The sequence below is a fragment of the Trachemys scripta genome, chromosome 13 (assembly GCF_013100865.1).
Source record: "Trachemys scripta elegans isolate TJP31775 chromosome 13, CAS_Tse_1.0, whole genome shotgun sequence".
In the NCBI taxonomy this organism is placed as follows: domain Eukaryota; kingdom Metazoa; phylum Chordata; order Testudines; family Emydidae; genus Trachemys; species Trachemys scripta.
The window spans coordinates 31276290-31295067 of record NC_048310.1 but is presented as its reverse complement, the minus strand read 5'-3'; the positions used below and the strand labels follow the sequence as shown (position 1 = coordinate 31295067).

General features: G+C 36.7%; 1 protein-coding gene across 3 annotated transcripts in view; it reads right to left on the bottom strand.

The window, feature by feature from the left end:
• FTO (FTO alpha-ketoglutarate dependent dioxygenase) overlaps positions 1–18778 on the bottom strand; it is a 329085-nt gene that overhangs the window by 201867 nt on the left and 108440 nt on the right. For all 3 annotated transcript variants that reach the window (XM_034788562.1, XM_034788563.1, XM_034788561.1), the window contains exon 7: positions 15110–15229. In XM_034788562.1, coding sequence (XP_034644453.1) covers positions 15110–15229 — 120 coding nt within the window. The remainder of the gene's footprint in view (positions 1–15109; positions 15230–18778) is intronic.

Sequence of the window (18778 nt, the reverse complement as noted above, 5' to 3'; positions counted from 1 at the left end):
AAAAACTTCAGTGGAAAAAAACACAGATATATAAAAGAGGAAAAACTCACTAACTGCTCTAATGAAAGAACATACCTTTGACCTCTAGTGACTCAAATAGGGTGTTAACTGCCAAAGTATTAATACTCATTGCATTACAAATAATATAACTAGTCATCAGGAAATTATAACACTGTATATAATCAAGAAACGCTGAAGTCTCCCATAGAATTATGCAGAAACAGTGGAAGGTTACTAAAATGAGAAACTAACATTGTATCAGTTCAGAAGGATTCAATAACTCACTGCATTATGGAGGACAACTTAATACTTAAATGTATGAACACACACATTTTATATCTCCCTTACACTCTCTCACAAAATAATTCACACATTTTTACAAGCATACATATAATTTTAAAACACTAAAAACTATGTTTACATAATGCTAAATGAAAGACTTTTGCACTGTGGAACACATTTGGTTACATCTTTATTACTTTAAAATCCATTACCTTTCAACATACTTTAAATAACTTCCATTGCCATTTTGGCTAAGTATCAAAAATATTTGTTGTTTAAACAAGGGCTTCCTCTCTCCCTTATAATCCTCATTTGGTTCTGCTGTGAATTTGTGACATCATGGAATATTTCCATAGCAAAAAAATGGTGGCAATTTAAACACGGGATTATAAATTTACAGAAGAATCAAGGATCAGACCTTTATTCAAGAACAAATATCTACAATAATAGCTGGTGAAAAACAACAGAAAATTACTAGCCACCCAACACCTGTCAAGGATTGAAATAATTCTATATTTTTAGCCCTACTTTATACAACTTATAAAGATAAAAATGTAAAGGGATAGATGATAGGGTAATGTCATATGATGGAGAGATTTCAGAAATCTAATAGCAACTAAATTCTTCGGACAGCAAGAGGGTGAAAACAGATCATATCAACTCCATTGTCCTAGCATTTAACATCTGCCTACCAGTTGTGCAACAAAAGTTTCCTCTATCTGTTTATACGTATCTTAGTTCCCTCTGCTGGTTGGATGCTAACATGACAAAACTTATCTTTAACTGGTTTATGACAGGCAGATGTTACAAAGAGCAACTTATCTGTATGTTGGGTAGCTCATAACACTGGTCTACAATTTTTGAGAAGTCGTCTGCTTCAGAGATAAAATGTGCTATTTATTATGTATTTTGATGTGCTGAATTCAAATATGACAATTAAAACAACTGATTGGCTACTGTTTCTAAGATATTTAAGTTTTTACATTTTATGTCTATGTATATTGTGTAGATAGTAGAGTTTTAATCACAAATTGTAAACCTAGGTCTTTTCATGTGTTTATGGTTGCTTTACATGATAATATTTCACCTGTCCTGTTTATGTAACACTTTAAAAATCAGCAAAAGGGTTATATAAATAAAATTTATGATGAAACAAAAGGCAAAAAACTATTATGTACATAGTTTGGTCCTATTCAGTGTCTACTCGGTGCTTCTTGGCTTGTCTCTTATATTCATTAAATGGAGCATCTCTTGTCACTGTCCAGCAATAGTCTGCAAGCATTGATGGGCTCCATTTGCCCTGACAGCGTTTCTCCATTGTTGCAATGTCCTGGTGAAATCGCTCGCCGTGCTCGTCGCTCACTGCTCCGCAGTTCGGTGGAAATAAATCTAGATGAGTGTGCAAAAAATGTATCTTTAGTGACATGTTGCAACCAAGGCTTTTGTATGCCTTCAGGAGGTTTTCCACCAACAACCTGTAGTTGTCTGCCTTGTTGTTTCCGAGAAAATTTATTGCCACTAACTGGAAGGCTTTCCATGCCGTCTTTTCCTTGCCACGCAGTGCATGGTCAAATGCATCACCTCGAAGAAGTTCACGAATCTGAGAACCAACAAAGACACCTTCCTTTATCTTAGCTTCACTTAACCTTGGAAATTTTCCACGGAGGTACTTGAAAGCTGCTTGTGTTTTGTCAATGGCCTTGACAAAGTTCTTCATCAGACCCAGCTTGATGCGTAAGGGTGGTAACAAAATCTTCCTTGATTCAACAAGTGGTGGATGCTGAACACTTTTCCTCCCAGGCTCCAATGACTGTCGGAGTGGCCAATCTTTCTTGATATAGTGGGAATCTCTTGCACGACTATCCCATTTGCAGAGAAAACAGCAGTACTTTGTGTATCCGGTCTGCAGACCAAGCAAGAGAGCAACAACCTTCAAATCGCCACAAAGCTGCCACTGATGTTGGTCATAGTTTATGCACCTCAAAAGTTGTTTCATGTTGTCATAGGTTTCCTTCATATGGACTGCATGACCAACTGGAATTGATGGCAAAACATTGCCATTATGCAGTAAAACAGCTTTAAGACTCGTCTTCAATGAATCAATGAACAGTCTCCACTCACCTGGATCGTGAACGATGTTGAGGGCTGTCATCACACCATCGATGTTGTTGCAGGCTACAAGATCACCTTCCATGAAGAAGTATGGGACAAGCTCCTTTTGACGGTCATGGAACATGGAAACCCTAACATCACCTGCCAGGAGATTCCACTGCTGTAGTCTGGAGCCCAACAGCTCTGCCTTACTCTTGGGTAGTTCCAAATCTCTGACAAGGTCATTCAGTTCACCTTGTGTTATGAGGTGTGGTTCAGAGGAGGAGGATGGGAGAAAATGTGGATCCTGTGACATTGATGGTTCAGGACCAGAAGTTTCATCCTCTTCCTAGTCTGTGAGAATGATTCTGGTGCATCAGGAACCAGCAATCCTTCTCCGTGGGGTACTGGGCGTATAGCTGATGGAATGTTTGGATAATGCACAGTCCACTTTTTCTTCTTTGACACACCTTTCCCAACTGGAGGCACCATGCAGAAGTAACAATTGCTGGTATGATCTGTTGGCTCTCTCCAAATCATTGGCACTGCAAAAGGCATAGATTTCCTTTTCCTGTTCAACCACCGGCGAAGATTTGTTGCACAAGTGTTGCAGCATATGTGTGGGGCCCACCTCTTGTCCTGATCTCCAATTTTGCAGCCAAAATAAAGGTGATAGGCTTTCTTAACCATAGTGGTTACACTGAGCTTTTGTGATGCAAAAGTCACTTCACCACAAACATAGCAGAAGTTATCTGCACTGTTCACACAAGTACGAGGCATCTCTGCTCACTTTGGCTAAACAGAAATGTGTCCCTTTGCAAAATCAAACACTGACAAAAAAGAGAGCACGACACTGTATGATTTCTAGAGCTGATATAGGGCAATTTGTTCAGCAGAGTGATATAAGCTTCATTATGATTGCATCATCCATGACTTCTAGGAATAACATGATGCAATTCATATCATGGATGACGCAATACCAGCTTCAGATTGCATCATTCATTGTTTTGCCTAAAAAGCAAGTACTGTCCAAACCCAGTCATAGATTTATTCATAGATCCAGTCAAAGATGTATTTTAGTCATTTCTGGTTTAAATTGAGATCCCTTCCCTTTATAACTCACTTATCCTCCGCCATTCCCAAGTCAAGGGTCGTATATACTGACCCAATAGCATATCTTGAAAACTAGAGCCAATCAACAATTTTAAGCATCATTTTCGTTCTCAGTGACCCAGAATTAGTAAAGTTTGACTACATTTATTTCAGAAGCATTTTGGCTGTAGAGCAGTGTAATCAAAGGTAAAATGCACATGAGCATTTGTTTGCTATGAATTGTATGTATAGGTATGTTGGCATTTAATTATTTACTTATATAAATGGGCAAAGAATAAAGGTGGCCTTCTGAGAAAAATAGATAAAATATTAGTATATACAAACATATTCAGTACAGAATTTCCATACACATTCATAGTAAGTGGAAGTTTTGTTGTTGGTTTTTTGTATTTTTTGTTTTAATAAATATTTATTTCATTACAGCTCAGGGTTCAAGTCAAGCCACGAATAGCTCTGGGCTAGAAACCATGAATACTAGGTTGTACTCTCTAATCAAGCAGCTTTCCCCAGCTCTCTAGCAGGATGGGTTTCATTGGAATCATAATGCCAAAGCTCCCCCAGGATACACTCAGATTGACTTTTTAAAAGGGGGTTCCCAGCATGGAGGATGATGAAGCTCAAACTACGTTCACCTTTTAATCATATTTAGTATTGGTAACCTGGAAAGACTGGTGGAGAAAAAAGATGCACATCCTCTTGACCATACCACAACAGTGCTTTCTCCCCACCAAGTCCAGAAACAGAGTTGGATAGTGCCACAGAATCAATTGACTCTTCTAACTGCACATAGGAAGGGTAATATCCATGAATGGCAAGTTGTCTCCATATGAAGACGATGAGATTGGGGAAGAATGGGTAAGAGATTATCTCAAAATACAGCTGGCCAAAGTCTTAATAAATGAAGCCTCTGGATTTTAAATGTCTTTAAATCCTGACATTAAAATCTACTGAAAGCCGCAGTAAACTATATCTGTTTTTAAATTATGTCCATTTACTGGCAAATTTCATCTATTTCAACATTTTTCAGACCGACTACAAAAACCATAGGATTCATCTATGTAATAGAATTTATAAATGTGTTATACTTTAGGCTGTTCCACAAGAAAAATCACAGTTTAATTAAGTTAACTAAGCTGATTAAGCCTTGCTCTTTCACCTATTACAGGAAATATTTAGCCCTGGAGCCATCCTAAAGGCACCTCATGCAGCACATTACATGTTTTGTAGAGATACTGAGTATACTCAGTCACGGGAGATAGAGGAAGAAGCCAACACCCCACATTGTCAGCCTCCCTGCAAAAGAGCAGAAGTATCAACTGCTAAGACTCCCTTCTTGCCTGAAAGGTAGGTACTGTGCTATAAAGGAATAGTGCAAACTGAGAGAATAGTACTCAAAAAAGTCCACATCTCTGGGTCTATGCTAACTGCAATTACTGTATAGTTAAGTCTCTGATACTACCATTTGAGTCAGTGTATCTGCAAACAGCTCATACAAAGAGGTTTAAACATAATAGATAATAGCATCTTTGTTTTCAGCTAAATTTAGTTCAAAGTCTTGCCTTCACTGCATCTAATGAGTTCATATTGTTAAAATAATTCTTTAAACGTTTCAAAATGTCTAAAAGCTATTTTCTAGTCAAATAAAAAAGTAGCTAAATAGGAACGCAAAATGCTTATCTTTGCTCCTGCTGGTGCAAGGGTGCTGCTCTGTGTCTCAGAAAGATTTCTGGCACAGTGAGAAAACCTGGTCAATTTCAGATTCTTTCCTGGGACCTGTCTGAAGTGTCGACAAGCAGCTAAGCTGAATATTAATATGCTCTCCATCATCAAAAGCTGTTGCATACCCAAAGGATGAGAAATATTTTAATCAGCTTTCAGCTTGTCTAGCAAAAGTCAGTTTATTCCTTTGGGATTATACATCTATGTGCTCAATTTTTGTCTCTGTGCTCTCTCTATATATATTACTTTTGAAACCAGCAGTAAAGAGCCCAAATCTGCTGTTTTGTCAGAAAAGCCATTTAATGCTGTGATTCAATTACAATATTTTAGATTTAACAAGAACATCTAATAGATGAAAAGCAAAGGAAAAAAGAGTTGAGAAACCAGCCCTTTAGTGTCCTTGTTTTACACAGTAACATTTTTTTAGAGAAACCGGGGCCCAGTTGGCTTTTTTTGTTGTTTTCTTTAAACATTTTCATCAGTAACATTTTCTCTGTCTTTCTAGCCTCCATTTTCCTTACAATCGTCATGCAAGCTTTAAGTTTTTGATTGACACAGTTCCTTAGAGAAATTACAATAATGCTATGGTTGACAACTATATCTATACAGATATATACGTAGACACATATTATATATAAATAAAACACGTGAGAGATAGTTGAAGCTAAGCATTTGCCACATTTTTTGTACATCTTCAAAACTGTAGTAGGGTAGTAAGCCTACCTTTATTGTGGTTCCTCAGAGAGACTATGTCAATTACTATGCTGCTGCACTAATGAACATACTGCTTAGGGGTAACTGGAGAAGACCTATACAAGTGCAAAATATTATTATTTATTATCAGTGATTTTTTAAGCCTTCCAAAAAGAGTATCAAGTCTCAGACTAATTTAGAGTCAGGGTTCCTTGTGCACCTCCCACTGTGTGTCCATGTGAATACCATACAGAGTTACAAGGTCTGTATTTTGCTCCATCCCCGCTGTCCTGAGAGAGCACACACCACAGAGGAGATGCCATGGCTCTGTCCCTCTCTCCATGAAGAGATGGCTAGTGCACAGAGGGTAGAAAGCGGTCTCTGATAAAGGTTTTCAAGTAGGTGCTCTGCCTCTGTTCACCTGGGAATTCCAGGAGGCATAACATGGACCTCTGTGTAGACATGGCTTTGGGGGAAAAGCATCAGCACATGGTGGTTTGTAAAATAGTTGCCATCCAAATCCTTCTACATTGATATATCTCATTATAGTGAAACAATATGTTCATTCTTTATTTTTGTGCAAAGGTGTAAATGCGAATTGCCTGATACTGCAAAGTGCTTGCAACTCAGAACTGCTATTTCACTACCCAGAAATGTGAAACAGGACAGAAGATGAGGCCTAATACTTAAAGCAGTGCAATGGATAATGAGACAATCCTAAGTGCTATTGCTTTCTCCGCCACTGAATTACTGTGTAAACTTGTACAATTCACTTATTCAAACTGTGACCCACAACACCATCTGCAAAATGGCCAGAATGCTACTTATCAAGCTCACAGAAATGTTGGCAGGCTTTATCAATTAGCATTTGCACAGCACTTGAGATACAAGGCCAAAATGTTGTCATTAAACATACATATGTAAATCTGAGTCATGTTAGCTATTGCATAACTATATTGATTCTAAACATCTAGGCAACACAAATTGTAACAATTTCCCTTAGCTCCAACAACACATTTGGCTGAATGTCACCTGCTAGGTATTGGGGAAAATGCATCACGGATGTAACTCCACTGATACCATTCTCATTGACACTACATGTGAATTGACCCCCGTCACTGGTCTTTAAACCACGCTATTACTATTATTTTTAGAAGATTCAAAATGAGTCCTATGAAAAGGGATGCCATTTAGTCCAATTGTGATAAACAATCACATTATTACACAGAAAACAACTTAAGAAGATTTGTTACGCTCAAACTTTAATATAAAGCCTCTGCTGTGAGAATTATTTAGAGTTGAGTTCAGATTCACTGGCGGTCCAAGGAGGGCTGCCAAAACCCGATGTTAAGTAGAGACATTTGAGAAAAGCCAATAATTACTTTCCTGCTGCAGCATGGTAAACATTAAATAGATAAGCTGCATTTTATTGTGACTACAGCTTCAGGATTACTAAAAGGAAGTGTGTGTAGTAAGCAAAATAAATGAAAAGTGCAGAAAAGTCTTGCCCAAGAGCTCATAAGAGCCAGGACTGGAAACTGAAATGGATTCCTGGATTTTATATGGGGAATGATCAGGATATGCTATATGGGACTAATTCCTGCAATTCAATTCACTCAGGCAGAACTCTGCCATACGCACTGCCCTCTTGAGGCAGAGCTTGTCATCACTGGACCTTACTTTACAATTGGATCCATGTGGATAAACCACATGCCCACACAAATCTTCTCTGACTCAAACCTTCTCTCTCACCGGCAAGATGATAGTGAATAGTTCTTTTACAGCTACCATAATTTCCGTATATTTACGGTTATGGTAAAAATCAGATGTGGAAATTGAGGCTGATAAAGTGCTTAAAGTTTGCCACCTAAATACCTATTTTAGACACAGAAATTTTGACTTGGGGGCACCAGATTTTGAAAATCAGGCTTAAATTACTTGCTCAGATTATACACTGGTAATGTTGGTGATGGAACTAGGGTTAGAAGATCCCAGGTTTCCTGATTCCCATTTCCAGACCACAGTGCCTTACATGGCAAGTCACTGAATTATTCTGAGCTTCAACTTCCTCATCTGTAAAAAGTAGACTGTGGTTTTTACCATAAATGAAATTCTAAAAAAAAACCAAAAAAAAAAACCTGTAGTAGCTACAAAAAGAGATATTCACCTATGATTTTGCTAATAAGAGAGAGGACTGGGGATCAGACAGAATAGGAGCTGCACAGTTCCTGGAAATAGTGACCATCAGACAAGCATCTTCTCTTTTGCTCCCATCCATATTTACAAATTATGAGTAAAATGCAACTATATCTGTCCATGTTACAGAATTTCCACTTGGCCTTAGCAGCTAGCATGGGAATGGCAACACCCATCACAAAGTGATGGTCAAGTCACTAAAATGAGCTAGTAGTAAAAAAGAGTTTAACAAATATTCGCTGTATTGTGAAAAAATTACAGCAGATGATGACATTTGAATCACACTCATTTGATTTATTTGTCGTAGTTTATAACTTTGTCATAATAAAAACTTCTCTGGTCAGAAACTTTTTTTAACCCACAACCATACCTTTTAACATATTACACACACTCAAACACATACACACACTTCTAAGTAATGAGTACAAAACAAAATAGAAGTTTTGTGTTTCTCATCATTCCTGTGGCCCTGTAACTCAAAACTAATTGATATACTTCAAGTAAATGGCTGAGTATTTAATAAACTGAATAATTGGTCTAATTTAAAAAAAAAGTTTCAGCCACACAGGTGTTGCTATTTTCTATAAAAGTTAATACATATTTTCAGCAGAAAGTTGTCACAACTTTCATCAGATTTATAAAATTAAACAATAAGATGGCTCTCTAAAACTTATGATGGGCTTTTGGATCAATAATCAGCCTATTGAAAGTGACAGTACAATAATACTACAACAGACAAATTATAAGCCTCTAAAAGTGGGTAAATAATAACTGACCAATCAAAGATAGATCATGCACTGTGGTGCATATGTGTTCAGCCAAGATATTAGCATAAATACAGCAAAGTAAATATATATAAAAACCATGCTAGCCTCATGATTAAAGGCCTGATTCTGCTCCCATTGAAGTCTATGATATAATTCCCATTGACTCTGATGAGGAAGTATAAAGCACTGAAGACATACTGTATGTCTAGCTATACCTTTGTACAATTTCTTTAGTTAGGAGACTAGCTTAGTTCATAACAATTGCAATAAACTGATGTGTACACACATACATACGTGGATGTGCATGCATGTACAGATTCTGCAATTTGATCTGTGCAGGCAGACCCTTGTCTTGTGCCTGCCCAGAGTGCCAGTCAAGGCTACAGGGTTCAATATGGGCCCAGATTTCAGATTCCATGAATCTAATTGTAGAATTGGGATGTGTATATATATATATACATATACATATAAAAGTGAGAGAGAGAGAGAAACTTATTTAAATAACATTAAATTTTGTAGCACAAATCAGCAGAAGTCTAGTAATTTAAAACTGAAGGTAACCCCCCACCCCCAACCACACACTTACCTCACAACATTGTCCTAACTCCCTCCCTGGCATGTATCCGATGCCCTATTGCACACAAATTAGGGTAGCCAGGCCACAACTTTGAGTTTGCTGGGTTATGCCAACCCTCATTTTTTCAAGAGTTGTTTTTTAAGTATACCATAAGAGTTACAGGGCTTTTCATCTCAACATTCCCAGTTAGTAATAGAAATGTTAGAAGTGCTTCATACCAATAGAGCTCAGATCTCAACCAGCTCATGTAAGGGTTAAAAATAGAAAGTGCTATCCACTGGTTTGCTCTGATGTTCCTGTAGATATTGTCACTGGATGTATCCTCAGTAGAATTCTATTCAACACCTCTGTCTTTAAGTACAAAGCTGTAGGCTGTAGCAGCTTTAGGAAACATAAGTATCCTTTTTTCTACTGCACAGTATCTGTGTGTGAAATTCTCTAAAGGGGTTTAAGTATTTACCCTGAACACTATCAGACAGTTTCTAAAATTTCCCTTATCCTGTTGCAAAAACACTTCAAAGAGAATCATAAACACACTCCTTTGTGCTTTCAGCACACATTTTGTTTTGGAAGCTAAAATCTGAATTCTCTCAGAATTGTAAATATATTTTTAGGAAGATGTTGTGCACAACTATTTTTTAAAATTTTTGTTAATGATTCTCCAGTAAACAATGCTGAACATGCTCTCTCGTTTCTGAGGAGTGGAAATACTGGAGTCAAAGAAATTAGTGGGATAGAAAAAGAAACTAATAAAATACCAGATTTCATTATTAGCTTTTTAAGTAAGGGTAAATTTCTCTGAACATTTCAATCCTGGTATGCATAAAAATTGACCTAACAAAAAAAGTATCTTTATTTAAAGGGTCTGGTATAAGCAGATAAGAAAAGCCCAGAAATTCAGGAGTTATGGCTGAAATTCAGTCCTTTAAGTAGCCATGTTTTGCAGCTCAGTAGGCAAATATGATCACCTGGCAGTCTGAGGCCCTCCACCACAGGACTGTGACAACTGCAATATCTAAGCACAATGTGAAAGTTAGGGATGGAATTTAAGCCTTAACTCAAAATTTCCTGACTTTTGGCTGTCAAAGTCAGATCCTGATAACATCTGGCACTTACATAACACTTTACATTTTCAATGCCCTGAAGAGATATTAACTAATCAACCTGTCAATTCCTTGAATCTAATTTTATCTGTTTAAAAATATCAAAACAACAGAAAATTCAGAGGATTTCAGATAGACTGTTTGCCTTACAGATCATCATAGTTATTTTGGCACTGATACACATTTAAACCTTTTAAAATGTTGGGAAAAATATAAACAATATGACAGTCATGGACTGAGATTCTATATCTTAAGCTTCAACCTAGACTCAATTTTTACCACCAATCTATAAGCTCCTGACAATAGTGGTTTATAGCAGAAACTCTGAAATATCTTCATATATAGCAACAGTAGCAAATAATGAACTAGAATTCAAAAAGGAAACAAAGAAAAATAATCTAACAAGTAAATATTTTGTCTCTCCAATTTCAATTTAAGTGAAAGAATGATAGAAGGGTACTATTAAGGATGAGAACAACAAGAAGAGCATGATTAGTTGTACTGTTACTAAAAAAAAAAAAAAATCCCTGAACCTCTAAGATGAAACAGTTGTGCTTCAAGATACCAGACTGCATGGAATGACACTTCATTCTTTATAATCACATAAAATTTATACATTCCTGTATGTACAGTACATTTATAAATTAAAATGAATGGTATGCTACATTTAATCATTATTAACTGTTTAAGCATGCCAAAACAATAAAACAAATGGTATGAGATTTCCTGAATTTAGACTACTTTATTAACAATTAAATGCCAAAAGCTTACGCTTAGCTTCTGTATGTTTCATGTCTTCAAGTGAGACCTTTTTACAGTAGACAAACAGTTATGCTATTAAAACTCCAAGTCACTTCTATATTTCTGTACATTTTAGTGCCATGATTTTCTTCCTCTTGCCAAATCCCTACATAAATGGGTGGGATTAAATGGAGCCTAGTCTACCTAACATAATTATATATGTTGTGCTTTTATACTGCAATGAAACTGATATATTTTAATAATCCCAGTCTTGGCTCTTACCCACTAAAGTCAATAAAGGTTATTAAGGCCAACTGCTATATAAATACGTTGCTCCATTGCTAAATGGTCTGCCAAAGCAGGAAATACAATTTATGACAAACAACACTACTAGTGTCTTCATTTTTTAAAATGAACATTAGATATGTTAACAAAAATCTTGAAGATTTGTCATTCATGTGTAATGTCGATTCACTTTTCATTTCACAAGCAAAACCATACCAGTGATTTACATTTTACTTGACCAAATTTACATTAGAGTTAAAAAAAAGTCTTAGAATTTCTCCATTTCCTTATTTTTAATTCTTTCTTTTCCCACAGCTTTGGTACAGTATTAAACATTTTTATAGGTAAAATAAATGTCAGTTCGTGAGGTTTGCATGATATCAGACCCTGAGAGACAAATTGTCTTTCCCCAGAATCTCAGAACAGCTACAGCAAGACTTCTTCACATCACATGAGATTTCAGCTTTTCAGACTTCTCTTTACCCAGAAAGCAAAGCTTGTACAGTCCCTTTCAAATGGTAACTCTCTCTTTGAATTCAGTGAGCACTTATCCTGATGTTGCACATGATAATGTGGTAATCTTGGATGACTTTTTTTTTTTTAATACAAACATTTGAATAGCCTTCATATTTTTAAGGGGGGAGGAAGGGCTGTGAAGACTGGTCAACCTGCTTTGGATTTAAGGGCTCATAAATTCATGAGGTAATATTATGGGGAAATGTGATGTTTTATCAGAATGTCATTCAAATGAAAGGTTTAACATTTACATCACAAGAGTGAGCCCTGAGTAAAACTATCCTCAGGGAAAGAAATGCCAGGAATAAACATTATGATAAAACTGTATGCTTACTATAATGTATAAAAATATTAAATAGAGCCCTGAGGTTTGGAAACATAGGGTTAAACTTTTTGAATTATTATTTTCTGCGACACTGGAGCAATTACAGTTAGCAGAATTAGAAGTAGTTTTGGAAAAAATATTTTTTTTAAAAATTATCTTTAAACAGGAAAACAGAAAAAAACAAAGAGATGAAGACCTGCTTTTGTAAAATTCTAGATACATACATGCAAAAATGCATGATAAGAGTTTTATGGCTCAAACAGAGGTAAAGAAAAATGCACTGCTTATTAAAGTATTTCCTTTTAGAAGGAAACCTCAATAGTGCTTCTGTACAGTCAAAATTAACAATAGCAAGACATTCAGAATTTAGATTTTTTTCTAAATTATACTCAAATGATTTTTTTATAATCATTCAGCTAAAATGATTATAATTTACAGAAATATATTGACTGTAGACTGGCAGGTACCTCCAGAAATGTTGTTTTGATTTAACTTATTTCGATAGAATCCAAATGTGCACGAAACACTGCACTTTTTATGTTAAATTGCTGTTGAATTTGTTAACCCACAATTGATTTCCTGTGTTATGGAATCTTAGAGATTACAGATAACTTGAAGCAACAGGGATAATTCTTGACAGTTAATGCTACATTTCTATGTATTTTCTCAAGGCCAGTATTGTTGTTACATTAAAACTGCAGCTCAACAATGCCCCCTACTGTCAGTTTTTAAAAGACTGGTACATGCTGCAGGTATAAAGAGAAAGAACAGAACTGAAAAAGGCTGCTTCTGGGTCCCAAATACAGTAAGCACTAAATTTACTTAAAGACTCATCAAAACAACAGACATTCTCAATTAAAATTCTCTACTGTCTCCCTCAATAGCTAAAATTAATTGTGATTAATCATAAAACATTAAAGCAATTTTTAAAATTTAAATTAGAAGCAGCTTCTGTCTTGGCCTAAGCCTTCAGTTTGCTGATAAATATCATCCTGAGGCCTGTTGAAAGGAGATACACTGACGCCACCATGTTTCTAATTAGAGCCACATGGTAATGTCACACCAATTGCAGAAAACCTAGCCCTTGAGAATTTCTGTGTGTGCTGTTTTTCCATGTTCCCAACACACAATGGTTAAAAATAACAATCAAACAATCTTGCGTCTGCCTCACTAAGTCTTTGTGTTATAAGAAAATAGATAGTTATTTCAAGGGAAAATAAACTGAAAGGCTTTTTTAAAAATGCTAAGTCATTTGAGATCCAAAAACATTAGCAGATTGGGAGTGCATGGATTTAAAAAAAGAGAGACAAATGCATTAAAAAAAAATAAAAGTTACAAATCACTTCTTTCTTCACTGGTAAAATCCAGGGCTCTCTGATTTCTTTCTGCAGCTGGTAGGAGCACAAACATCTACATTCTGGTTTTCTGTAATGTTTTGAGTGTTTGGGATACCAATTGCTGCAGAAAAAGCTCAGGATGTAGAACTTGAGCTCCAGTAGGCAAAAACATTTTTCTGTTCATGGTATAGTGTGAACTGTTATCTGCTATTGTTGGTGAAGGAAGAAACTTTCCTCAAATTGAAAGCTACACATGAGGCCTGATCTGTGTACCTGTAAATACCATTGATGAGTTGTCAGTACTCTGCAACTCTCAGGATCAGGTCCAAATTCAATGCCACGGAAACCTAACAACTACTCAAAGCAGATATTCAGGCTCCTTGTCTACAGTGGGGATTTGTCCAAGGTCAGGTCTACACTACAAAGTTTTGCCAACATAGCTATGTCAGTCAGGTGTGTACTGTAATGAAGTGTGATACCTGATTGCCATTGGTGTGCTGGCAAAAGTCCCTAGTGTAAACACAGTTAATACCAGTAAAACTGCATTTTTGCTGGTGTAGCTTATTTCACTCAGGGCGCTAGAAGAACTATACCAGGAAAAGGACAGTTTTGCTGGTATAAGCTGTGTCCACACTAGGAGCTCTTTACCAGTATAATATATCTTACTGGCAAATCCTTCCATGCATAGACCTGGCCCTAGTTACAGTCAACTACAGCCAGTCACCAGTGCAAAAACTTCTTGTAGATGGGCAATACTACAAACAGAGTCTTCTAGCAGTTTCGCAGTAAGACATCATGGATTGCACAGGTGTAGCTACATCAATGGCTGGCCACCAATGCAAATCCCCAGTGTAGACAAGGGCAGGGATATATTTTCAAAGGACATAGTGATCTTAGCCACTCAAGTAGCATTGCTCAAGACACTATTTAGCCTTGCATTCACTAGCATTCTTCTCTAGTCTTGGTCTAGCACAAGCACTGGTGAAACTGCATTGAGATGTTTTTACCTGCAGACCAGTAGAGCTAGCTGCCTTGGTGCTATATGGGGATAGTGCTGAAAATTTCCTGTGAAGACAAATTGTTATTAAGTAATAACCCAGTACTTTGACATCATACTTTAGAGTAGTCAAAATGGACACTAAGCAACATGTCCTGTTGTTTTTTGGTTTTGTTCATTTTGTTTTGCTGTTTTATTCCCTCTCCTGCTTTACTGTGGGATTGGAAGGAAGCACTGGCATTATAGAGAGCACACAAATACTGAAAATTTAAAACCTGATTCTACCACGCAGTTACAATGGGTTCTGCATGCAATGCATCTGCAGAATTAGGTTCTTAAGAGCCGTAGGTTATTTGCTAGTACTTACCATAAACTCCATCTTTTTCCAAAATTCTTCCAATTTAGCCATTGGTTCAAGCCACCAATCAGTGCACTTCCTATAGCGTTTGCCCTGAAACCAAAACTGCCTAAGCCACTCAAATTCGACCTGCAAAGAGATGAATGATATGTAAGGAGGCATAAATAATCTGTGCTCGTTACTTGGAAAAACATATGAATCTATTCACATCTGTGCTGCTACTTATAAGATGGGGACATTGAGAGTTTCTCCAATAATAAGTAGTTTCCAAAGGGAACTTTACACACAGAAATGCAAGCTACTTTTAATTTTCTTTTTCATGTCAATTGAGGCAAACATGCCTCAACCCTTGGCTTACTAAACTACCACTATGGGAGGGAAAATAGTTCAGTCCCCATAAATATTGGCCAATCTGATAAAATTTTCAGGAAGTGCATATACTAGTGCCAGTTGTGGAGGTGGTTTTTTATGATGGAGACAACAGTACTGATACTATAAGATAATTTCAAATAGGTGGCCAAACTACCACCAGATGAGGCCAAAGAGGATCTGGACGGGAGACCTAGAGATCAAATGATCTATTTCCCAATACCAATTACTCTGACCCATCAGATCTATCATTTACTGCTTGGGGGCCCCAAAACAATTCTTTGTGCTGCCTCCATCAATTCTTTATTCACATAAAACAAACATTTCTTACTCTAGCTGTGCAGAGAGAGACGCACACTGCAAAAGCAAAAAAGGGTGCACTCTGCTTAATTCCAGGTCACCTGAAGTCACAGATTCTGGGAGTTTTTCAGAGTGATGCAGCAGCAGACATTATGCTAGTGACGCCTCAACTACCACAGCACTGCACTTAAGCATGCAGACAGCCTTGAAAGGCTCACATAAGAGAATATTGTCCTAGATTACAAGATATGCTTGGCAACAATCTTTTCATTTTTTAGGATTATTTTATATTCTGAAGAATATAAACTAAACTACTTTTGAAGTCATACAGCACACCTCCATGTACTATAGTAAAATATATTTTCCTGATTCCTTTAAAGGGCTAGTTCTATGCTGCAGCAGAGTACTGTGGGAGATGGGATGTCACCAACAGAGTTTATGCTGAGGCACCTCATGGAGGCAATGATCTGAGACACTGAAGGATCTGACACACCTCAAGAAGCTAAAATGACAAGAAAGCTAAGTTTAAAAAATAGTTATGTGCTGCACACCCCTTTAAGCCCAGGAGCACTAGGCACATAACACACAACAGATAACCTGTGTGGGTTGTTTTTAATACCATACTTGCACATCATTCAGTACTGTAGTTATAAAACATCTTTAAGACTGTATAACACACTGATTATTGTTAAAGCATAGTCATTCCATTCAACTTAATAGCCACCCCCCAGTCTCTGTTTTTCATTTGTTGTTCTTTTTGTTGATTTTTTTTATTAGTGATTTACAGTTCTGGTCTCTTAGATTTTTGTATTTATCTTTGTTATGGTAGTTATGTTTCACACAGAGGCTCAAAGCTGCTTTAATCTTCACCTTTACCACAAAGAATTCTTTTGTTTACCCCTTCGAACTCTGATGAGGCAAACAAAGGCAACCTGTGAAGGTGAAACAATAATGAAAATGGCTTAAAGCCCTCACCTGAGAACACCTTTTAACCAACAGAACAGCTACAAAAGACTGAAAGTTGTTTTAGTCGACACTAACTAAATGTTTGTTTGATATGTGTAACTGATTTCAATAAAAGCAGTTTAAGCAAAAAAGTTGTACATACAATATTAAAACAACCCCATTGGTAAAACATGTCAACAGGATTAGAAGACATTAGTTGAGGTAAATCTTAAATGTTTTGAAAGCGTCATTCAGCTTTTCTTAGTACTCAGGTTTAACAGCATATATCCTTTCTAATAAAGTTCAAGTAAAGTTTATTGCTCTTAAAGCATTATCCAGGTATGAAGTGTCGAGATGCATTTTGCCAGGCCTGTCTGGGACTGATTTTCAGGTGTGTTAAGAACTAGTATCTTGCAATGACTTTAACTGGAATTCTGAGTGCTCAGCACTGCTGAAAATAAGGCCCAATGGTAATTTTTTTGCTGGCTTCCTCCATTAAAAAGGCAATACCCTATAAAGTCTGGCAACCACAACGTTTCAGGAAATAAACCATACTGGGTCATTAATCAAAGAATTCTGCTTTAAAAAAAAAAAAAAAAAAAATCAATGTGACAACATGACCCATTATGACAGGAATGTGAATTCAGTCAATCTGATTTTTGACTAATTATATTGATTTGTCCTCTTGATCTATGTAAATTAAATCTAATTTAAATCTTTGGCACCCTGGTCACATTTTAAATACATCCTGGGCTTAACTGACAGGCAGTAATGGAAACAGTGGCAGCACCATTTACTAGCACAGCATGAATGCTGCAACTACAGTCACACTGCTTAGTCACTTGTGACCTAGAAGAGCTGTATTATTCTCTAGGTTTTAGAGGTAAAGTTTAGTGGTAGGCTAGTTAATTTTGTGCAGGATTAGTTGGTCCCTCTAGGGGGGAGCATGCCAACCATGCCAAATTGTGACATATGTGCTTGTTTAATGATATGGACTACTGTTCACCAAAGATCTCAAACTGAGGTCCAAATTCATTTTACCTAGTGTCTCAACTTAGCATCTATACGGAGTTAAGTAAAGATGAAAGGTCAATCGAAGTTTTATCCACTACATTAGTCTTCAAGCTGATCTTCATGAAGTAGTGCAGGCAGGCAGTTAACTAGAGCAAGAACTGAAAGTCAGGTGACTCCTGACTCTGCAAAGGAACCTCTCTGTGGCCATGATGTCACCATCTGTTTACTCATCTGTAAAAGGGGGATACTGCTACTTATTTTTGTAACAAGCCTTTTGGGATCCTCTGAAAGATAAGTACACTTTTTTTTTTAAATTAATGCATGGTAGCTATCTTCATAGACTTGTATAGACTAGGGTGACCAGATAGTGAAAAATCGGGATAGGGGGTGGGAGGTAATAGGTGCCTATATAAGAAAAAGCCCCCAAAATCGAGACTGTCCCTATAAAATCGGGAGATCTGGTCACCACCCTATTATAGACACCCTGAGATGTGTTAAATACTTTCCCAACGTTCTTAGAAGTTATATTCAGAGTTATACTCTCCCCTTCTTTCTTTCATTAAAACAAACCAACTCTTTAACATCTTTTCTTGGATCAACTAGGGGTTAATGAGGCATTCACACCTGCCTTCCTACTTCCCACACTTTCTATGACTAGAAGGATGCGAGGAAGAAAAAAAAATCAAACATTGGAAGGTTTTTAAAAAGGTAAGGAGGACAAACTCCATATAAAAACAAAAGGTCTTTTATATAAATCATTAGATTCAACACTTAAGGCCCTAGAATAAAACGAAATAAGACAGATAAATGCAGCAATTCCAACAGACGGAAATCATAGTACAATAACCAAACAGCTAGACACCCAAAGTAGCTGAGGTCAGTGAATATTCACATACCAGATTTGAATATCAGATTAACTCTCTGATGCAATTTTACATTGGAGACTTCCTTATACCAAAACTAAACTGAATGGCAAGAATTAACATTTAAAAATGATTACAAATAAAATAAAAAACTTTGGGCCCGATTTTGATCTCACTCTGTTTTCAC